This window comes from Haemaphysalis longicornis, unplaced genomic scaffold, assembly GCF_048455015.1.
Source record: "Haemaphysalis longicornis isolate Haplotype H1 unplaced genomic scaffold, Haemaphysalis longicornis Haplotype H1 scaffold_6, whole genome shotgun sequence".
Taxonomy (NCBI): domain Eukaryota; kingdom Metazoa; phylum Arthropoda; class Arachnida; order Ixodida; family Ixodidae; genus Haemaphysalis; species Haemaphysalis longicornis.
In genome coordinates, this window is record NW_027526407.1 from 11,768,193 (window position 1) to 11,789,275 (window position 21,083).

Sequence of the window (21,083 nt, forward strand, 5' to 3'; positions counted from 1 at the left end):
TACAGGGACCGCTTGTCAGTGATGCAAGGGCCCAGAAGTTGAACCGCAGAAGCGGATTTTTTTCCTTCTCCTCCGAAGCCCTTCAGTAAATTATACATAATATTGCCTGAGCATCGCGTACGCATTGCCCGGATCAGTTGCTAAGAAAGTGACTTCCACAAGTTCCCGTGGCCAGAACTTGTCATCAAAACTCCCATTTGCTGCGTGAAACAAGGAACCTCTCATCGAAACTCCACATACGTGGCGAACGGGCCTATCCCACGGCCCGACGTTATCCCTAAGTTGTTCTTTTTTATCTGTCGTCAACTGGTATCCACGGCTTCACGTACGTTTATCACTTCGTTATTTTGAACTTTATGGCAACCTTAACTCTAAGGCTTAAAGGGGCACTGAAGACAAAACCGAAGTTGCTCGGAATATGGATATTGGCATCCGCAGAAAACGAATATACCAGTCTCTGGGTTAGTACCTTGAGAATAATAGCGGAAATAATAAAAAAATGTAGCTATCAGCCGCCCAGCATAGATGACGCCAACGGCGACTCAGCGGTTGTGCCTGGAGTCACGTAACGAACAACAGAACGAGAACTGCGCACACGAGCTCTCAAAGAAACACATAAAATCTTCATTTGCACGTTCACTTTTATAAGTCATAAATTATAAATGTACAGGTATATTTCAAGCCACGCCAATATTCGCAAGCTCCCAAGGCGGGGGTGCCGGTGGCGGTTCACATGCATATCTGTTATCTTCTTTTTTACATCATGGCGGCAAGTAGCGCGTCGACCTCCATGGTTCCGTCCTTGCGGATAGTAATTGCGTCCGATAGAGCAAGTTTTTTGCTTCCTCACATAGCGCTGTCTGTCCGAAGTTTTGCACCCAGGACAGCTGCGGCCGAAGCAGTGTGTGTGTTGTGGGCGAGTTCGCTTCTCGATGAAGTTCGAAGGCGGGCTCCGGCGGGCCGAACTGTGCTGACTATGTTGGAAATATCCCTAGAATTAGCACTAGTTGGGATTATTACTACCCCGCACCGGGAATGTAGAGTGTGCATGTGTTTTTTTTTTTTTTTTTAACCTTCTAGGCTTGCTCCGGAGCGAAGTGACTTCTCCAGCCGCGTAAATCGCAACAAGCGAGTGCTACCTTCACGATGAACAGAATGAAATCTATAGCGTGTTAATTTCGTACTTCGGCCTCAAGGCGCATGCTGTGGCGATGTGCTTGTTCGAAACCGTTTCTTGATTGTTCTGACGGGGAATAAAATGTGTGCGCCAAACCTAGTCTTTTGATTCAGGGCGTTGTGTGCTGCTATGCTTCCGATACGGCGCGTACTTGAAAAAAAAAATGATATTTGTATCATGTTATGCGCGTTTTTCATTCCATACTGGCGCCAAGGCATTTGTCAGTACTCGTTTGGGCGCTCGCAAATGCTCTAGGCACCCTTCTGGCAGATGGGCAACTCGTTTCGCAAAACATTCAATAGATGGCGAAATAAGCGTTACCATATCGCGACGGAAAAAAATTTAGCGTCGCGCGGTGTTGCAAGTTAAACTAGGAGTGGGGGCGGGCAAGTTGTTTTGCCATATGCGCGGAGTGCGCTACCAGTGGCTCATGCGGCCGCGATGGTTCGCTCGGTAGGTTTCAGTTTTCCAGTTGGACCACACCGCTGTCTCACTCACTTCCGGCAACTGTTGACGTCACGCGAAACGTCAGGAAATGGCGCGACGAATGAAATGCTTTTTTCAATTGCTAATATCTCAATATCTCGGCAATTAAAGCATCTCTTCCCACCAAGTAAACGCCAAGAGGGCTTCGGGGTAGTTGAACTTTCGTCTGAGCCCCAGTTGCTATTTGCCTTTAGTGTCCCTTTAAAGGTACACTGAAGTGAATTTGTGGAACTTCTGGTTTTGTTTACATCGCGTATACTGGCTCAAATAAACACAGTTTTCATCGTTTATCTGTTAGATAAAGCAGTACCGAATTTGTAAAGCCTGAACGAATAACCCGCAGCAACTAAACACAGTGACCAGTATTTGTCTTGCGACTTGATTGGACGATGTCCAACGTTGGAGTACAAACCATTTTAGGTTTCGGTTCCGTGCAACAACATGCTTGATTTCCGAAGTTTTCTTTGGTTGGGCATTTTCAATTTCTCAGGAATCAGCATACCGCGCATCTTCCTTGTTGTCGGCTCTATATTGGATCAAATAAGCCCGCTAGCACCTCCTGGAATGGTAACGTTCACTATCCGCGGCGTACGCAGTGGCTGAACGCCCTCTGCGTCATAAGAGAGAGAGAGAACAAAACTTTATTTAAAAAACCGGGTTAGCGAGGCGGGGTGGCGGAGGACCAGAGGTCCGCCGTGACCGCCAGAGCTCGGGAGGTGACCAGCACTTGGCTGGACTCCTCGGAGCTGCCCAGGGCCTGCTCCCAGTGGGATGAGAAGGAGAGTGGGGAATATCGTACTCAACTAATACATACACAGCCATATCACATCCACACACCCCACTGCCCCAAGTGCGGTCAGCTCGATACTCTGTATCACTCTCTTTGCGAATGTCCCGCGTCATAAGAGACGCTCAACTACGAGGCGCTTCGCCCCCACCTTTCGGGATTTCCTGGCTCGTCCCTGTCTTCTAAGACGTGCGTTCGCACTAGGCCCAAAGTAGCCTAGTTCGGCACTGTGCACGCAAGCTGTCGGCGCTTATGTCAACATCATGCTAACGAGAACTCTCCAGCGCGTCAGTGTCAGCCTGCACGCAGTCGACCAACTCACTCCTGGAGCAATGAAGGTTGCAGCGCAATGCGGTTTAATACAGTATTTAAAACATTGCCTAAAAATAAATCAACCTAAAAAACACGCTCAAACGGAGATTCGAACTTGCGAAGCATTGCATTCAATGCTTTAGAAGATTCAGAACACTCCCATAAGCACACACCCATGCAACGCACTCGTATCTGCTGACGGGATCTTCTAGACCCCAGTGCAGCAGGTGCGGAGAGGCCCTATCCGTAGTGCACATATTAATCACATGCAAGGCACTTCACACAACGCGACACAAACACTTCAGAGAACTGTACAGACAACATATCCCACTACATCCATCGCTGTTTCTAGGTGACGATGCCATCGTTTCTGTGAAACGTGTGTTTGAGTATTTGTCAGACGTTAAGTTTTTAAACCTCATTTCCTATCACGCATAATCAAATCCATCACCATTATCTTTAACTGATTTAACTATGTTCGGTTGACATGTTTGTTTTTTACCGACCTTTTTGTGGTAACCACTTCACTTCATCAAATAAACTTTCCTCTGGCGCTCTTTGCCCTTAGTCGGCCTTGCGCCCATAAAAACCCAACCATCATCATCATCATCACTCCCATAAGCACTAGGCATTGCGAGGAGAGGAATATTAAGTATGTATATCGTATGGGCTGTTCATTCTTTTCTGGTTTAGCGTTCCCAGCAGGTTAGATAACTATTTCTTGAATAACGCTTGTGCAGTAAGTGTCCGCCAAATTCCCGCGAATAGCTTTCTACAAGCGACTGCGTTCCTTACGCTGGGAAAGGGATCGCAAATGTGAGGTTGTGGTGCTGACCGCTGTGCTAGTTCAACTAGCGCGAAAGTTCTTCCCGCACCTTGATTTTACGCTTAACAACAGTTGTTTCGGTTGATTTCACTTCCTTAATTTAACTATGCGCACTTCGCTGACTCTTCTCCCGCTAACCTTATACTTTCTACTAGCGTACCAGTAGTGCCAGTAGCCCACGCGTATGGAGCTTACGGCTCCAGTGAACAAAGTCAGCGAAGCGTCGCATGTGCTATTGGGTGGAAATAATTTGACCTCATAGATTTCACTGACTTGATACAGTCTACAAACTATCTAACTAAATCCCCATTCTTCCTGGTAAAATTCTTGTCGTGCTTAGTTCTATCAGAGTGAACGAATTGCGACGACCCGCCGCAACCGGCCGACAGGTCTCTGTTAAAATGGCCTAGAGTTCACTTTAATTATGTCGGAGGTTCGGTGATCCGTGCAGTAGGCGCAGCCAAGCCAAGCTTGCACGAAACATCATCAGAAATTGGCAAAGTAGATGCAGAGAGGAGGGCAGCACTTTCAATTAATTTTGCTAAAAAATAACTTCGCGTAAACGCACCCGTAGGCGTCGAAACATGACGTAGAGGCTTTAGACTTCTACTTGCGCAAGTAATCTCACAATGTTTAGAGGTCACTTAAGTGTCCCTTTAATATGAACCCACTTTAATATCAACCCACTAAGGTGGGTTGTCCACTGGAGATGAAAGCCACCGCGAGGCGGTTATAGCCGATTCGCCAGGCTTACAAGGTAATGCTAAAAGAGCACCTCAAGAAGCGCAGCTCGATGGCCTTCATTAAAGGTCCTACAACTGTTTTAACCTTGAGCTAGAAAGGAATAATAAATGGAAGTTGATCAGTATTAATGACACTTTACGACGCGTGGTAATAAAGCTGTTCTTCTTCAAGGCATACTCACAAATTGGCTAAAGACCCTATGAAATAAATCTACTGTAAAATTACGCCTGAATGTGATATAAAGCGCGTCATATGTGAAAGCTCCGTTAAACAATGTGGAGGTGCATATAAAAGCAAACCGCGTAGCGATGCTGAAAATGTGCGCTTTAAAACTCTTGACATCCTATCTCTCTTCAACAGACAGAAATGAGGACCATCTTGTCCGTGGCTGGCCGATTGGAGGAGAATTTCACGAACGCTTCCCAGTTTGTTCCTGAGAGGTGGATGCGACCGAACGAAAAGGATGCGGAGGATGAAGACCGGAAAGCCTGGACCCTCCACCCATTCGCTTCGATTCCGTTCAGCATGGGGCCCCGGATGTGCATCGGACGGAGGATCAGTGAGCTGGAGCTTTCCATCCTGCTAGCAAAGGTGAGCTAAAAGTCAAGAACGGCGACAGGTTGGCTAGCTCAGGCTAAAAACCAAGCAGCTCAAACGCTAGCATAGGAGAGAGGGAGAGAGATAAAAACCTCTATTGACACCACCGGCCTAAGCGGCTGCCATGGCGGCCCTACGGCTTGTGCCCGGGTGACCAGTGGGCGCTGGGAGTCTTGGAAGCTGGGAGCTGGGAAGTTATGGTGGGGTGGGGGTCAGAGGGGCAGGCCCACATGTGGCGTTACACTGTGGATTTAGCGCCACAATGTGGGCAGAGCGGAGAGGGGAGGCGGATGGGTAAATGTGATGGAGGACTCGGTCGGGGAGGGTTTCCGTTTGGAGGAGGCGCCACAGCCGTTCGTCCGAGAGGGTTAGGGATGGGTGAGCTGGGTCAGCGTGTCGCGGGAGAGGCGGTAGTAATCTGTAACCTCCCTGTAAGTGGTGAGGGAGTCTCTGGCGGAGTAAACTCCTTTACGGGAAGTGGTCTCGTCAGGCGCACGGGTAACGAGTGCTCGTGCCGCCTTATAAGAGCCCACTCCGCGCCGTCTAGTCCCGTGTGTGCCGGTAACCGGAGGAGCTCCGTAGGATGCTGGTGGGCTGAATTTTGAAGCATAATTTTGCAGGCTACCGCGGAAATAGTGCCGCTAGCAAACTTTTTTGATGGCCGTTTTTGAATCAGATAATATTAGATAAGGGGGAGGACGGTGTGCGAGAGCCAGGGCTATGGCCACCTCGTCCGCAATATGTGGGGTTGTGGTAGTAAAACGTATCGCTCCCAAAGCTGGTGGAGCAAGCTCACATGTGGCCCGACAAATAGTGACAGCAGTTTTACAATCACGCTTGGTGTAGTTGTTTCAGTTCCAGCGTTTGACGGTAGCGCAATAGGATCGACTGGAAGCAATTGACACAGAGGCTACGAGAGCAGTTGCTATGCTCCCACGATCACCATTATAGTTGCTCTCCAGGAACATGCCCAACTGAACATTTTGGATGAACTTGTTTATCGGCACCGCGAAGCTTATAAATTGAAGGCTGCTTGCGTAATTCTGCGCGAGCATTCATAGCTTCCCCCTTGGCAATTCGTACAATTGAGTGGCACCAAGCCAACTGACCTTCATCGTCCAGAGTCCAACAATTCGGAGTCTGCGCTTCAACAACGCATCACCGAAATGAATAGCCACCTTCCACCCGGATCCACTATTTCATATACCGGCGCCAGTATTCAAGACATTGTGATTACCAGTGCCATTCATTGCACTAGCCATCCAGCCCTCAGCAAGATGTCCAGGTTTAAGGTCCCTAACTTCCATCATCGTTCTGTGTGGAACTTGTAGCCATTAGAGAGGCTCTGACTCTGACAGCTGCTGACAGTAAGCGGAGTGACTTTAAAAACGCGGGGCACTCATCGAAATTTGTTTCAAGAAGTTAGTTAGCCGTAGCCTTATGTTTGCCCAGAATGTTCGACTTGCAGCACGAATTGCTCACGAGGTTTATGTTGAATGGGTTCCGCGTGAGCTACTGACAGTCCACTGTAAGGCAGACGTAGCAGCCAAGCTAGTAGCCTCCGTTCCATCACCGACTTCTATATTAGAGTTGGATTATGCCACTCTCCTGCTGACGAAAAAAGGACACATCCGGAGCCGTACACGTGTTCTCATTCCACCATGTGCTACCGACCTCCCCCAGGGTCTTACCCGTCCTGAAATGGCGCTTGAGAGGATTCGGGTAGGAGAGGCCTTAAAGGGAAGGTGAAGCGGTTTTAGAATTAAAAGAAAAGTTGACTAGCAGCAAGTACACACTGAATAGTTCATGTGTACGAAATATTTTCGCAATACATGCAATAGAAGCGGCGCAATGAGCAAACAAAAGTGGCCCGATGCCCCGCCCCCATCTCGCCGCGCGATGCCGGAAGACCGAAGAGCGCGGGCGAAAACCGGCTGAAAAACGTCATACCTGGACTTCCGGCCGGATCGGCCGCCTCGGCCATGCTCTTTTCGCCGTGTTTCCTTGTGAATTATACCTGTTGTTGCTGTGATTGATAGCACTCATTTGTACAATTTTCGTATTCAAAAAGTATGCACGAACGCCAAACGAGGCACACGTTATCACGCCGTATTCCTAAGCAGAATAATGCCACGACGGGATGCTTGATAACATACGGAAGCGACAGCCGAGGTGGCTGTGCTTGATGACAGAGAATATACTACACTACGTTAAATACTTTGTAAACCGCTCCAATGCGGTTTTTTTTTTTTATGCGACGGACGTGAATGTTCACATTAGATTCTAGATTTAGGAAGGATGGGGAATACTGCTGTACTTTGGCCGGGGATGTTTCGTTCCATTCCAGAAACCAAGTCACATTTGTTCAGGAAATACTTGTTTCGTTAAACGCGTCGGTTTTCTTTCCCTATGGGCTCAGGACAGTGTTCAAAAAAACAATTTTTGGCAAAACTAAAACAAGGGGCCAATCCTGATAGAAGTTCTCTCCCAGCTAAGAGGTAAACAGCATTCCTACAAAGTAAAAGAACCAAGACAACCAGATTACTTATTTTGCAAGTATACATGTCACGATAAGGTGATGTTTGTCTGGAATTTAAAAAAAAAACACCACTCCGAACCACCACCGTGCCATAATTTGTGTTGACTGCGGGGGCCTAATTTTTTGCCCAAGATTCCGTGTGGCTGCATATTATAACCTGGCAAGCACTTGTTGTCACTGAACCTCAAGTGTGCTCCAGTGATAGTCGGTGATATATATAATGATGATACTAAAAAAATTAGGAGCGAAGAGTAAATATACGGCCTCTGTCCGACTAGCGCGGTAAATGCTTAAATCTAGAAATGCTGAAACAGGCCAACGATTCATTATCACAAACTTTTGGTGATTGTTACCTAAAGTAACGTAACTACAACGTAACTGCCTTGTCCGACTGGTCTGTTAATTATAACGAGGTGGCTGTAATATTGTAGCAGAATGCGCAACGCACAAGCGAAAATCAAGCCCTACTACAGTCAATAATGCTGAGCAGGCACTAGTTTGCTGCAGTGTTTTCAGAATAAATGTAGGTGAAGCAGTAAGACGCCACTCATCGAAGAGCAGCTAGCGATCGCGGAGGCGCCGTAGTGCCGCTGCCGAAATGGCGCGCGCGTGTGGGTCTGTGTACGGGGATGAGTAACGGGGCTGGGGTGGGCGACAACGAACAAAGGAAATGCGGAAGCAGAGTCTGCTTGTTGGTTTATGCGTGTACCGGCAAGATGTGTCTGGCATATACGTTTACAGCGCATGAACGCTATTTTTTCGCGCAGTGCACGTGCGTGCTTTTCGCTGGTAGATTGTTTATAAAACACCCATGAATCTTCGGCATAAATGGTTTTGTGTATAATAAGAAACAGTTAAGGCAGTACCTAATATTAACATAAGGTATAAAATCCGCCTATGCTGGTTGCCTAATTCAAAAATATTTTGATGGAACGCACTAGTCGACGTCACAGTCACTGCTTTGGGGTTCTCTGTCGTGTAAAGCAAATTTAAGCTCCAAGATAATTGAACCAACAGCACGGGAAATTATAAAACAAACTTCAAGTCATGTACGAAAATTAAACTGCAAGCTAAATTGCCGCAAAGGCAACCGTGCGATCGTTCGCAATGCTTCCGACGACCCGCGCGGCCGAAGGGTGTCCTCCTTTGACGTCATGACGGGCGCAACCAATCAGGGGCGTCAAAAGACGAAACTCGCGCGGCTTTCAAACGGAGCCGCGCTTTTTGCAAGATAAATGCCACTTGGACTCATGTACGATAAATTTCAATGTGATATTCGGAATCAACGCGCAAGAAACTATATAACTGTTAATCTAACTCAATTTTTTTGGAAAGCGCTTCAGCTTCCCTTTAACTACCGCCAATAGCGTCACTTCCGTGATCCTTTTGCAAGCCCCGGTTTCCCAGTTTGCCCCATTCCCTCCCCACCAGACACGTCCTCTACCACATCTATCCCACATTATATCCCCGCCGAAACTGCCCGGCATGTGGCGCTCGAGATACCACGCCACACGCCGTTTGGGAATGCCCCTGTTTACCCCCTCTCCATTTACCCAACCCTCCCACTACCTGGCTGGAGGTGACCGGGAGCTCCTCGCCCGAGCTACAGCTCCTGACCGCCACTAGGGCTCAGGATTACCTGACGCGCCGCCCTCACCTGAGGGACACTCGCTAGTAGTGAGCCTCGTCAAAAATAAAGCTATTCTCTCTCTCTCTCTCTCTCTCTCTCTCTCTCTCTCTCTCTCTCTCTCTCTCTCTCTCTCTCTCTCTCTCTCTCTCTCTCTCTCTCCCCAGTTTGCCACCGCAGCGATGCAATAGCCGACCTCCACAACTTGCTGCGGTCTTGGCTCGCCTTACGTCAGAAGCGGATGTGACATCTGTGGCGACGGGTCTCCGCCTAGACGACGCATCCACATACACCGCATGGATACATGGGCCCCATCCTAGTTCCCTCCTAAACTTCATCCGCGAAGCGAACATTTTCTTGTTCATCTAATCAACTTTCGTCATCATCAACTCATACCCCCTCATCTATGCCCTGTGACAAAATGGACGCTCTTAAAAAAACAACCCCTCTTCTCAAGCGGCAAATTGCAATGACAGCTGCTCTTCAGTGTCTTGAAAAACGCCTTGAGGACACTTGCATTTTTTTTCTGCCTGTTTATTCGGAAGGATGTTTGCTGTCTAATGCACTGCGAGCGCTTTCGAAAGACTTCAGGGAAAATACCAATAAGTTTTTTTCTAAAGCAAACTACACGTCAAATTTACGGTAATCTGAAAAACTATCAAACGGTGAATGTGCCGGTAAATACCGTTTTTAGCCATCTTTATTGGCCCTCGGCAAACAATGAAGGGTGCAGTTGAACACAACCTGATGTGTTCTCATTTTCGGAGGAAAACCATATGAAGACAACAGTGCATATGAATGACGACTAAGCGTTTTTTAGTCCTACAGGCGTCTTGTGATCTTTAAGTGCAGAAGACGCCCAGCACTTATTTTGCCTCTGCACGCACACACCACTACGCTTCACGTGTGTTGAATAGAGGCTGCGGCCAGTGTGTGCGCGTCAATGTCTGGGGTAGGTGAGGGGCGCAGCTGTATTTGCGATTGCGGCGTTAGGTTTCCAAGGCGATCAACACAGCATAGACCAGCGGAGTGTCGCTATAGGTTTACAAACATTTCACATCATTGACTTGCAACGTGTTTAAAATATTTTAGGGCAGTGCACAAGAAACTTCGCCTGCCTTGACTCAGCAGCTTAGGAAGCTCCGACACAATGCTTGTTAAATTGGGGATATACTATGAAATTCACTTGCTTTACCAGCACGATTCTTCTAACGCAATGATTTCTTCTACTTGCAGGTGCTGCGCAAATATAGAGTTGAAAACCATCATGGTGACATAGGATTCTACACGAGGTTTATGAGCCGGCCTGAGCGCGCAGCCAAGTTTCGTTTTGTTGATCTGTTGAGGCCTTGTTGAGCCAGAGGGACCCTGTGAACTGCGCGAGCTTCGAAAGCTTCTGCATGCGCTGATGCAGCGCAAAAAAAAATAACAAAAAAGGTTCCGACCTATGCACCCTGGTTTATTACTATTGTGTGTACTGCGCCGAAAAGCGAAAATAAATTACTCGTTTAAATCATAAATATCCGTCTCTTCAGTGCTTTGTTCGTCTATCATGTCACGTACATCCCGGAAACTATACAACGAAGTTCGCGGCGTTTCATGCAGAGCTCAGTTGTGCCAGACAACCAACATTAAAAACCACGCACCCCTCCGCCAAAGTACGACAATGGTTGAACGCGAAGCTTACCCGTGACGGATTCTTTGATTGTCGTCTGAGTTTTCCAAACCGATTCGACCATATACTACAGCCAACACTGAAAAAGGAATTACCAATCACGCCCCATGGAATTCGCGTTCTGCCAGTGCAGAAGGATGGAGGCGTCCCATACGACATGATCATGGTTCGAGGTCTTCACAGTATATGGAAAACAAGAATGGCTGTGAATCATGCTGATGTGAAGGCGCGACCTGTGCGCGAAAACTTCATTGAATGTGTTATGTATTTACGGGATGTGTGTCGCACTGAGGCAGAACCGCCCGAGTGGCTGCCAGTTCTCGATGAGTCAGTTGATTTGAAAAAATTGTGATGTAAACGCGTCGGCGGTAAATCACTGACGCGTTATTGTAGTGTCGGTGCTGAATACGTGTTTTATGTTTAAGCAGGCAATACACAGAAAAAAAAAGAAATGGAGCAATCGGATAGACTCCGGCTCCATACCGCGAAGGACCCAGGTTCCATTCCGGCCACGGGAAGCGTTTTTAAATGCGGAGCATTTCTTAGGCTCGCCTTGTCCTGCGTCGTTGATGGCGGCGCCGTCCACACGCTCACTGCGCATGCGCAACTCTCCTCCTTACACCCACAGCTCCGCGATACTACAATATAAAAAAAAGAAATAGTTAGCGGCGCCCGGTTTCGATCCCACGACTCTCTGGCCGCAACGGGAGGTACGCGGTGCTCTTCCCACTACGCTACAAATCCGGGACAGGAGCACGTGCTACGAACGCGCCTTATGTCCTTCACTCATTCAAACTACGTCAAGAAGCTACTGATACAACGAAGGCACGCGAAGCTGAACGTCAACGGAAACGACGAACTGAAAACTTTAGAGGGGGATGCTGAATTTCCCGTGGGAAAGCTGTGGCGGGAAGCGCCACGCGCCCTGCAGCACAACCAGCCCCGTCCGCAGCGCCTCTGATGCTGATTGTGGCAGGATGCCCCTAGGGATTGGTCAACCAAAGAATCCATCACGAGATAGGTTCGCGTTCAACCACCGTCGTCATCTTCCCGTAGGGGAACCGCCGAAGAAGAAGAAGAATGAGAAGACAAAGCTGCGAAGAGGAGGGCGTGTACATTGCTCTCAGCCGGTGCACCAATGTCAACAACCTTTACCTCACCAAAGCTGACGGAGACTACCGATTCCACCACAGAGACACCATCGACAAGAACATGATGGACGAGTTTCGGCGCCTCGAGAACCACCGCCTACTCACCGTAACACAACAGCACTTGCGTGCATTTGCCACCGGTGTGGACCCGGACGCGGAATTCCCTCTGGCGCTAGTAAAAACCAGATCACTAAACATAACGGCAACACAATGAAACCACACGGAACCGCCACGATGCTTCGCATCCTCATCAGGGTTCCCCACGGGAAGATGGTGTAACTTTTTAAGTGCGAATGCACTTTATAAGCGACCCTGAATTCCGTTGACCGCCGTCCGTCCACATAGCAACAGCTGCGGGTGCGCGCGCTCCTCGTCTTCCTTGGCAACGGGGGGAGATGGCACATACCCACGTGGGAGACTGGCCAGGAATCTCCTCGTCTTCCTTGGCAACGGGGGGAGATGGGCGCGCGCTGCCTGGCCGCTGACATGGCACATACCCACGTGGGGGATTGGCCAGGAATCGGGCGTGAGAAGGGCTAATGCACCCGCTTAAAGGAGTACTGACACGAAATTTCAAAGCTGAGATCCGCTCTAGCAATCAAGTACAACGACAACACAAATAGGTGTCTGTGAATAAATGCATCTTTCTTTCTTTGTAGTTGTGTGTGTGTGTGTGTGTGATCTCTCTTTCGCGAACATTACCGAACCGCGCAAATTCAACTCCTGCATTCGCACTTTCACATTCTTCCCCTCGGGGAAATGCGGGGAAATTTTTTGTTTCCCTTCACCCAGCGTTTTCTCGTTAGACCCAATCTGTGAGAACACTGAAGCTTCGCTTTAATAAAAGGAACTTCAGGTACTTCTGGAAGAGATTTTCAGCGTCTGGTTAGCGTGGAAAACGCAAAACATGCATGATAACGGGAATGATCTGGATGCCCTAACACACATTTAACTTTCTGGTGGTCACGTACCGACACTGTGAACCCGCCAAACAGACGGAAAGAGGTTGATCTGCTGTCGCCTTTTAAAGCTTAGTTTGATATTTCCCATCCAACCAGTGAACTTTAAAGGGACAGACAATCGATTTTTGTGGACTGCATGTCCTCTAGCTCATATGAAAGCCAGCGTTCTATATACTGCGGTTGCCGCGAGGAATTTCTAAATGAACTGGCGATAATAATTTCGATTTTGCTCTGAAATTTTTGAAGTCTGAAAGGTGGCGACGCGTAGCGTCCAAACGTGACACTCCGTTACGTGTCCAAACAATTCAGCCGATTCCAACACGCGATTCGAGTACGTCATGAAGAAACAGGAAAGGTTGCACATTATGGCCGTTTTAACCCGGTACAAGTTTTTAAATACAACTTTTAATCTCACGTGCAGTTACAAGTGTGTTGCCGCACAAATCACTGTCATGGTTGCCAGCATTTCTTTTGGCAGAACACGCATGGCTGGTAGATCTAAAAATTCAGATTTAAAACTTCTAGGGCGCTATTAGCAAAGCCGTTTAGCTTGAGATGCCCCTCCATTTCGGATAAAGAAAATATACCCGACAAACATCGGTTGCCTGTCCCTTTAAGAGCACTTCATACCTAGTGTCGGGCAAGTCTGCTTGCTTTCGGAGGACTGCCCCGAAGCTGTCTGCACGTACACCACAGTAAGTACACCCGTACACAACGCCTTGGCCACCACCACGGCTTCCGGCTTCCCACCGGCGGTTGCCTCCGACAAAGACACTGCACTGCGTTGGCGTAACAAGGTGTCGCTACTCCCGGCAAAAACAATCGCACGGTACCACTAAATTGACGAAGCCGCGTAAAGTTGGTATTTGCGGGCTCCGAATCCGAGCAACGGGCCCGCGGTCACAACAGGCGACCACGTGGTATAGTTTCCAGGGGTAAATTCCTGTTGTGATATATCTTCTTCTGAAGAAGAAACAAGCTCGAAAACATTGCGATGCACGGAAAAGAAACCGTGCACACGCCACGCACTCGGATGGGAAAGGCAGGCACCGCTCCTCCGTCTCCCTCCTTTTATTGTTAGGTGCGGAGCACCTTAGAACCGTACAATATTCGTCCGCGTCCGTGCGCATAGCATTTACAATCGCAAAAAATCACACAGGCACCGGCAGGACTCAAGCCTGTGTCTGCAGTAGACCAGACAGTGTTAGTCATCTTACCCGTTGGGCTACGACCGTGAGTTAGCACCCGAGAGTCAAACGGCTTACTCCCTCACCAGTAACGGTGCGGAGTACCTTAGGACCTCCCAATGTCCGTCCGCGTCCATCCGTGGGCACACCCCATCAAGCGAAAATGAAGCGCAATTGGGTTTGAGCCGTGAGTTGGTTTTATTTAGGGAATAATCAAGGTGCAACTTACGGCTCAAATCGAATGACGGTCGGGGCGCAAATCGGATGTCACTCGGGGCGCAACATGGATGTCATTTCGAGTCCCCGTACTCCGCACCCTCGCCATCATCCACGGAGTGGAGATGCTGCCACAGTAACGTCAGTGGTGCACTATAGGTTCGTAATGCAGGCGATAAAATGCGAAATGCAAGCATGGATGGAAGAAACTGAAATCCTTGAATAACTGCAGAATGGATTTACCATTATGAATTACGTTCTTGGTCATTAAAGGGACATATGACAACGTAAACTGAAAACTGCTATGGAGAATGCTTAAAGGAGCCATGAAGAGAAAACAAAAGTTTGTTTTATTCGAAAGATTAAGTGTTTCATAGTACCCTAAGCGCTTTCCCGGAAGCAAATAATGCTTTATTTACTGAGAAATAAGGCAATTTAAGCCAAAATTTTAAATCTCCCGCTAAATTGCACATTTCGTGACGTGAACAATGGCGTCATACGAGCCGGTCCATGAAACAGATACTTAGTATGTCGACTCCATATAGCACCCGCACGCGGGAATCAAACAGGAACCGGAACTCGTGCCGAAACCGAGACGGCGGCCATTTTAAAAATACTAGTAAAACCTAGTGCACCCGCAATCGCCTGATCCGGAGAACAATTCTCTCGCCGAGAAGCTCGGGCTTGCATTTAACAACCTCACACCACTTGAACGCTCAATGCTTCGAAGTGCACGAGCGGCAGGAGTTGTGGGATACGCGGATGGACCGGAAAGCGACCATTCCGCGATAGCCACAACAGACGAACGCCCAGCCACCGGCACCGCTGCCTCGTCAGTCCCGTCGCGACGGACGAATACAGACTGGTACGTATGTGCCGTATTTTAATTACGGTTAATAACAGTTCAATTTCAGTGGCAGTATCGCTTATGCCAGTTGGCCAGTGTCGTGTATGGAAAGCCGTTCGCGCGAGCTCTCTGCTCCGACCCGAAAGATACGAGCGTCAATGCGCGGTGTGTACGGCATTTTTCCCCCCAATGTCAGAGCGCTTTTACGGCGACTTGACGAAGTCAGCAACGAGCGCCAGCATGTCCCAGGAGTGAGCTAACGTTAGGGTCCCTGCCGTAATCACTTCCTCGGAAATGAAGCGGCACACTCGTACTTCCATTAGCTCTCTTTCTCCTCCGTTTGCAAAGTTCACAAAACGTAGCCACTGGCTTCGCCGAGGTTCGTCGTTGGGCAGCACATGAAAGGAGATCTCCTCACCGGCGGGGATGTCGCACTCCCTCGACGATTTGCCCGTACTGCATGGGAATTTCAAAACGCAGCAACGAAATTTCATTGTCAAGTACTCGAACAAACTGAAGTTTTTACTGGTTGTAAACTGTAAACGAGCTCGTAACGACAGCAGCAAGCCAACACGACCTCCATACCGAAACCTGTGCGACAAGTGGCACTATCTCGTTGCTGCTCTCTGTTCCTTACTCTCCTCGTTTCTATTTTTACCTGTGCTGGTTGGCGATATGACGGCCAACCTCCTGTGAAGGGATTACGATACCAAGCAAGGTCGCGGCTGTGCGTGCTTAGACGGTTCGTTGGCCCCGAAGAGCCTCGAACCCGAAAATTCGTCTGCGCGACGGTGGCGACGGCGAGATGTCGAGTTCGGCTGGCGGTAGTTTCGTACGCATTGGCATACACGCTTGCCACGCTTGCGTGTTTATTCGGAACTTCAACCGCTTACTCCACCGTTCTTAGTGTCATAAAAGGAATGTGCACTATGTTTAACGGGCATATAGTTCACTATGCAAACTGGTAAGCCCTGCCTAACTAGCGTTTGCTTTTGCCGGCCTCCGCCAATCGCAGAGCATTCTCGTGTGACATCATAGGTTCTGTTGCGGGAAATGAGCTGGTGGGTCGCATGGTCCTTCCCTTTTTTCCTAATTATGTAGCTTATTTGAGCGAAATTTGTGTTAAAAGTGGTGTCAGTATGGTTCTAACGAGGCAATCTTTCGAATGAACCAAACTTGCGTTTTCTCTTCATGGCTCCTTTAAACTCGAACGATTAGATGACGAAATAATACAGTTCCTTATAGCGATCTATAAAGATAATAGAGTGCGCCTTATATGGGAAGGGCAGAAATGCGCACAGCAGGTCAACACCCATCGGGGACTGAAACAGGGATGCCCTTTGTTTACATGGCAGGGTTAGAAAAGAAACTGGAAGGTCAAGTAGGATTCAGCCTAACGCATATGTTGCAAAGCGAAGTGGTACAACGGCGTATTCCGGGAATGTTATACTCAGACGACATTGTTCTTTTAGCTGATAAGCAGACCGATATGCAACAGCTCATAAATATTAGCAGTCAGGAAGCAACCGACCTCGGGTTAAATTTTAGCGTAGAAAAATCGGGAATTATGGTTTTCAGTGACACTAGCGCTGACGCAGTGTCAACCCAGAATGGCCAATTACCCTGAGCCAAGGAATATAAATATTTGGGAGTGTGGATAAAGGGGTAACTACTTAAGAACTCACGAGGAGCAATTTAAGGGTAAGGGAACGCGAAACGTAGCTATAATGAAGCATACAGCTCTGTGGGGGTATAACAAAATATGAAGTAGTGAGAGGAATGTGGAAAGGAGTAATGGTTCCGGGTCTCACATTTGCGAATGCTGTACTCCGCTTAAAATCAGACGCTCTAGCAGGTTTTGAAGTGAACCAGGGAACGGTAGGCCGTTTGGCCTTGGGAGCGCATGGAAAAACAACTAACGAAGCAGTGCACGGAGATATGGGCTGGGCGTCGTTTGAAGTTCGAGAAGCGCGGAGTAAAATATGTTTTGAGAGAGGAATGTATCAACGTAGATGGACAGCTAGTGTTCTAAGGTACCTATACATGAAAAGGGTGGGCACGCAGTGGCTAGCCAGACTAGAAGGCTAACGATGAAATACGGTAGAACAGTAGAGAATCCAAGACAACCAAGGCAACCAAAAAAGAGGCAAGGCCGATATAAACGAATAAATGGAGAGAAACCATTGAAGGTAAAACTTCGTTAGAGATGTACATGGCTGAGAAATTAGACATCAGAAAAGAAAATTTCTACGATAATTCAAAATGCAGTGCTTTGCTTTTTCAGGCTAGAGCAGGTTGCTTGCGAAATAAGAGCTTTGTGTGGAAGTCTACACAAAATGATGGGGTATGCGTGGTCTGCGGAAAAGAAACAAAAACTACGGGGCACAGTGTTAGAATGCGAGGGTATCCACCCAAATATAGAGGGAAATACAGTAAAAGAATTCGAACTCGAAGGGCACCACAGCATGGTTCGAATCAAGATGAGTTCGAATTATCCGGCGGCCGCTAGAATGAATGGACTTCGCGCCACACTGCGCGGGTAGAACACAAAGAAGCCCCCGCTGGGCTCGTTGTCACGAATTATGCGCTACTACACGCTTTTTGCGCCCGCCACGTCATAGCAAACCCAGACCAGTGCCCGCGCCACAACGAGAACCTGCAACGCCATTCGCCGAAGCACTAAGGCCGGCGGCGCGGAGCCCGCGGAAGCCAAACAAGCTGTCGCAGCAGCGTTGGGCGAGCGCCCCGCTGTTGTTTGTCTGTTTCGTTCTTTTGCATCTCAAGTAAATTTGATTTGGTTTGGGTTTGCAACAAATCGTAATCACTCTGGGCCGACTTCTTCGGCGAGGAGTGATGGAAACCACGGGATTGCAGCTCGGATTAACCGTTCTGGATACCGACGCCTTCGATTTATTGGGGGTTTTCCCCCATTGAAATGTACAGGCCTGCGAGGGATCAGGTCGTCAGTTCGAATTAACCGAGTTCGAATTAACGAGCTTTTACTGTATTCGGCTTCCAGAAGCCCTGTAATTTAAGGGGAGCAAAGAGGGAGTGAACTTCAAGGCTGTCGAGGCGACGAAAAGAAGATTAGAATGCTCGTGGACGAGAAGCAGAGAGGGGCATATTGCCTAGGACAGCTACCAGCTGTAACAGAGAAAAAGCGCTAGTATTAAAAGAAGGGTGTGAAACATGTAAAAACATGAAGGGTGTAAAAAGAAGGGTGTAAAAGGGTGTAAAATTTCTTAGTTTTTTTTGTAAGATAACGCGTCATCACCCCTCTACAAAGGGTATACCACTATCGATCATCATCATCATCATCGTGACGCAGTAGTCGCACGTGCGCTCACCCTTCGAAAGACGCTCCTCTCCATTTGTTTTCTGCTGACCAGCGGCCTGTCTAGATCGGCGGCGTCCGCGAACCCGGCCGCGGCCGACGCTGCTGCGTTCGGGACGCCGCCCCCGCAAATCCCAGGTGACGGCTGGCAAATTCTCTGGCTTCACTCTTTGTAGAGTCACGTGTGTAAGTTCAAGTGATGTCGCATGGGCAATTGTTGTGGGCGTCGTTTACAGCTTTGCTTTCCAATCACCTTCACAGCGTGAATTGGAGACAATTTTTGTCGTGTGCTAATTCCCGCGTAGAATTTTGCATTATCCATCGTTCTTGTTTTGTAGAATGTTCGTGAAATTTGTGCCACACTGGCTTGTCAAGGGTAGTGATCAATATTTGAGGTATGAAGTTTAACTGGCGTGGTTGAGGTATGAGTGCTCCTCCAGATTATGTGAGCATACAAAACCGGTTTACATCGTAGTGTATAGCCGTAGCATGACCATCTGAGGAAACACTGCTTACGGAGATACTGTAAGTAAATTTCAGGGCGCCGGAATTACAATCAGTTCCACGCATATGCCGGTTTCGCGACGCGGGCCTGTGACACACGCGCCTGGCACTTATACGAACCGAATGTACCGCACTAAGATCGCGTCCGAAACATTAACTCTCGTAAATACACCACATTTGCAAACGGACCGACTGCTCCACAGAAATACGTATTACCAACGCAGACAAACGGTAAATATCAGTCGTGAACGTGCCGCGAAAGCAGCAGCGACCGTGGTGAGCGGGCCGGAGCCTCCCGCAACTACTTTAGAAACGGGCCGCTAGGGGGATTTCAGTGGCGCCCCTACAGGCACAGCTCGAGGCGTATAGTTCGCTGCGAGTCCTTAAAGGAGCCATGAAGACAAATTACAAGCTGGGTTTATTAGAAAGACTGCTTAGTCCCGATAACAATGATACCAATAATCATCGCAATTTTCGAACAAATAACGGAGATATTAAAGAAAACGTGTGAAGCAGTCGCGACCCCCTAGCCAATTTCCCGCAACTTTTCTATGACGTCACGGTACCTTGTTTGTGTGATTGGCGGCCGCCTAACTGACCTGTCGCGACGACACATGACTGGACGTCTGTAATGGGGCCTCTAGTTCCATTTGACCGCATCACTTGAATGCTGACGTGCAGTTAACGCACCGAAAATTACGTTTTATTGTTGGCCCGTATGACGTCATTCTTGCTCATAACACGTCACTGTGGCGCAAAATTTGAAAGTTCTAAATACTTCTTGCTTTTTTTTCGTTAAAAAACATCTTTTGTGGCTGTAATGAAGCTGAGTGAGATACTGAATCCTAGTTCTTTGAAATTAAACGAAGTTGTATCTTCTGTTCATGGCTCCTTTAAACACGGTGATTTCCCACTCTACAGTTGATGCTTTCCTAGTTGATGTAAGAACCGTTGTGGCCGTTCTAGGTAGTGAGCCCAGCAGGAGCTGCCAAGAGCCCAGGGTACGTAGCCCTGGTTGCCGTTGGGAAATGCTGCGGGTGCGTGGCACAAGCTTTGCAGCTAGGCAGCCCAGTTGGTTCTCCTTCGGTGCTGGTTCTGTTCCAAGTGGTTCTGTCAGGAACCATCGCTAGTTCGTGGCTGCCGAGTATCGGGCTGGGAGTGTGGCCTAGAGCTTGTACTCTGGCGTAGCCATCGCTCGCTCCTTTTGTTCTGAACGCTTGCCTCCTTCCACGTTTTTCTTTCTCCTCTTGCTTCAAATCTTCGCACACTTCATACTTCTTAGTTGGGATCCCGTTCTTTCTGGGGAGAGGGGTGCTCATAACAGGCAGTGTGCAATTAATGATGATAAATCGCACACGTCGGCTCTTAAAGGAGCCATGAAGAGAAAACACAAGTTTGGTTCATTCGAAAGATTGCCTCATTAGAACCATAACGACACCACTTATAACGCAAACTTCGCTCAAATAAGCTACATAATTAGGAAAAAAAGGAAATGACCATGCGACCCACCAGCTCCTTTTCCGCAACAGAACCTATGATGTCACTCGAGAATGCTCTGCGATTGGCGGAGGCCGGCAAAAGCAAACGCATGTTAGGCAGGGCTCACAGTTTGCATAGCGAGCTAAATGCCCGTGAAACATACTGCACATTCTTTTTATGACGAAGAACGGTGGAGTAAACGGTTGAAGTTCCGAACACGCAAGCGTGTATGCCAATGCGTACGAAACTACCGCCAGTCGAACTCGACATCTAGCCGTCGCCACCGTCGCGCAGACGAATTGTCGGGTTCAAGGCTCTTCGGGGCCAACGAACCGTCCCAGCACGCACAGCCGCTACCTTGCTTGGTATCGTAATCCCTTCACAGGAGGTTGGCCGTCATATCGCCAACCAGCAAATGTGAAAATAGAAACAAGGGGAGTAAGGAACACAGAGCAGCAACGAGATAGTGCCACTCGTCGCACAGGTTTCGGTATGGAGGTCGTGTTGGCTTGCTGCTGTCGTTACGAGCTCGTTTACAGTTTACAACCACTGAAAACTTCAGTTTGTTCGAGTACTTTACAATGAAATTTCGTTGCTGTTTTGAAATGCCCATGTAGTACGGGCAAATCGTCG

The 21,083-nt window shown here is 48.4% G+C and overlaps 1 protein-coding gene across 2 annotated transcripts in view; it reads left to right on the forward strand.

Moving 5' to 3' along the window:
- The window catches only part of LOC144142235 (putative cytochrome P450 301a1, mitochondrial), an 84,406-nt gene extending 73,802 nt beyond the window's left edge, over positions 1–10,604 (forward strand). The window contains exons 8-9 of one of the 2 annotated variants that reach the window (XM_077673598.1): positions 4,693–4,923; positions 10,332–10,604. In XM_077673598.1, coding sequence (XP_077529724.1) covers positions 4,693–4,923; positions 10,332–10,451 — 351 coding nt within the window. In that variant the 3' untranslated portion in view covers positions 10,452–10,604. The remainder of the gene's footprint in view (positions 1–4,692; positions 4,924–10,331) is intronic. The other variant, XM_077673597.1, reaches the window with a different exon arrangement.
- Positions 10,605–21,083: the final 10,479 nt, after the last annotated feature.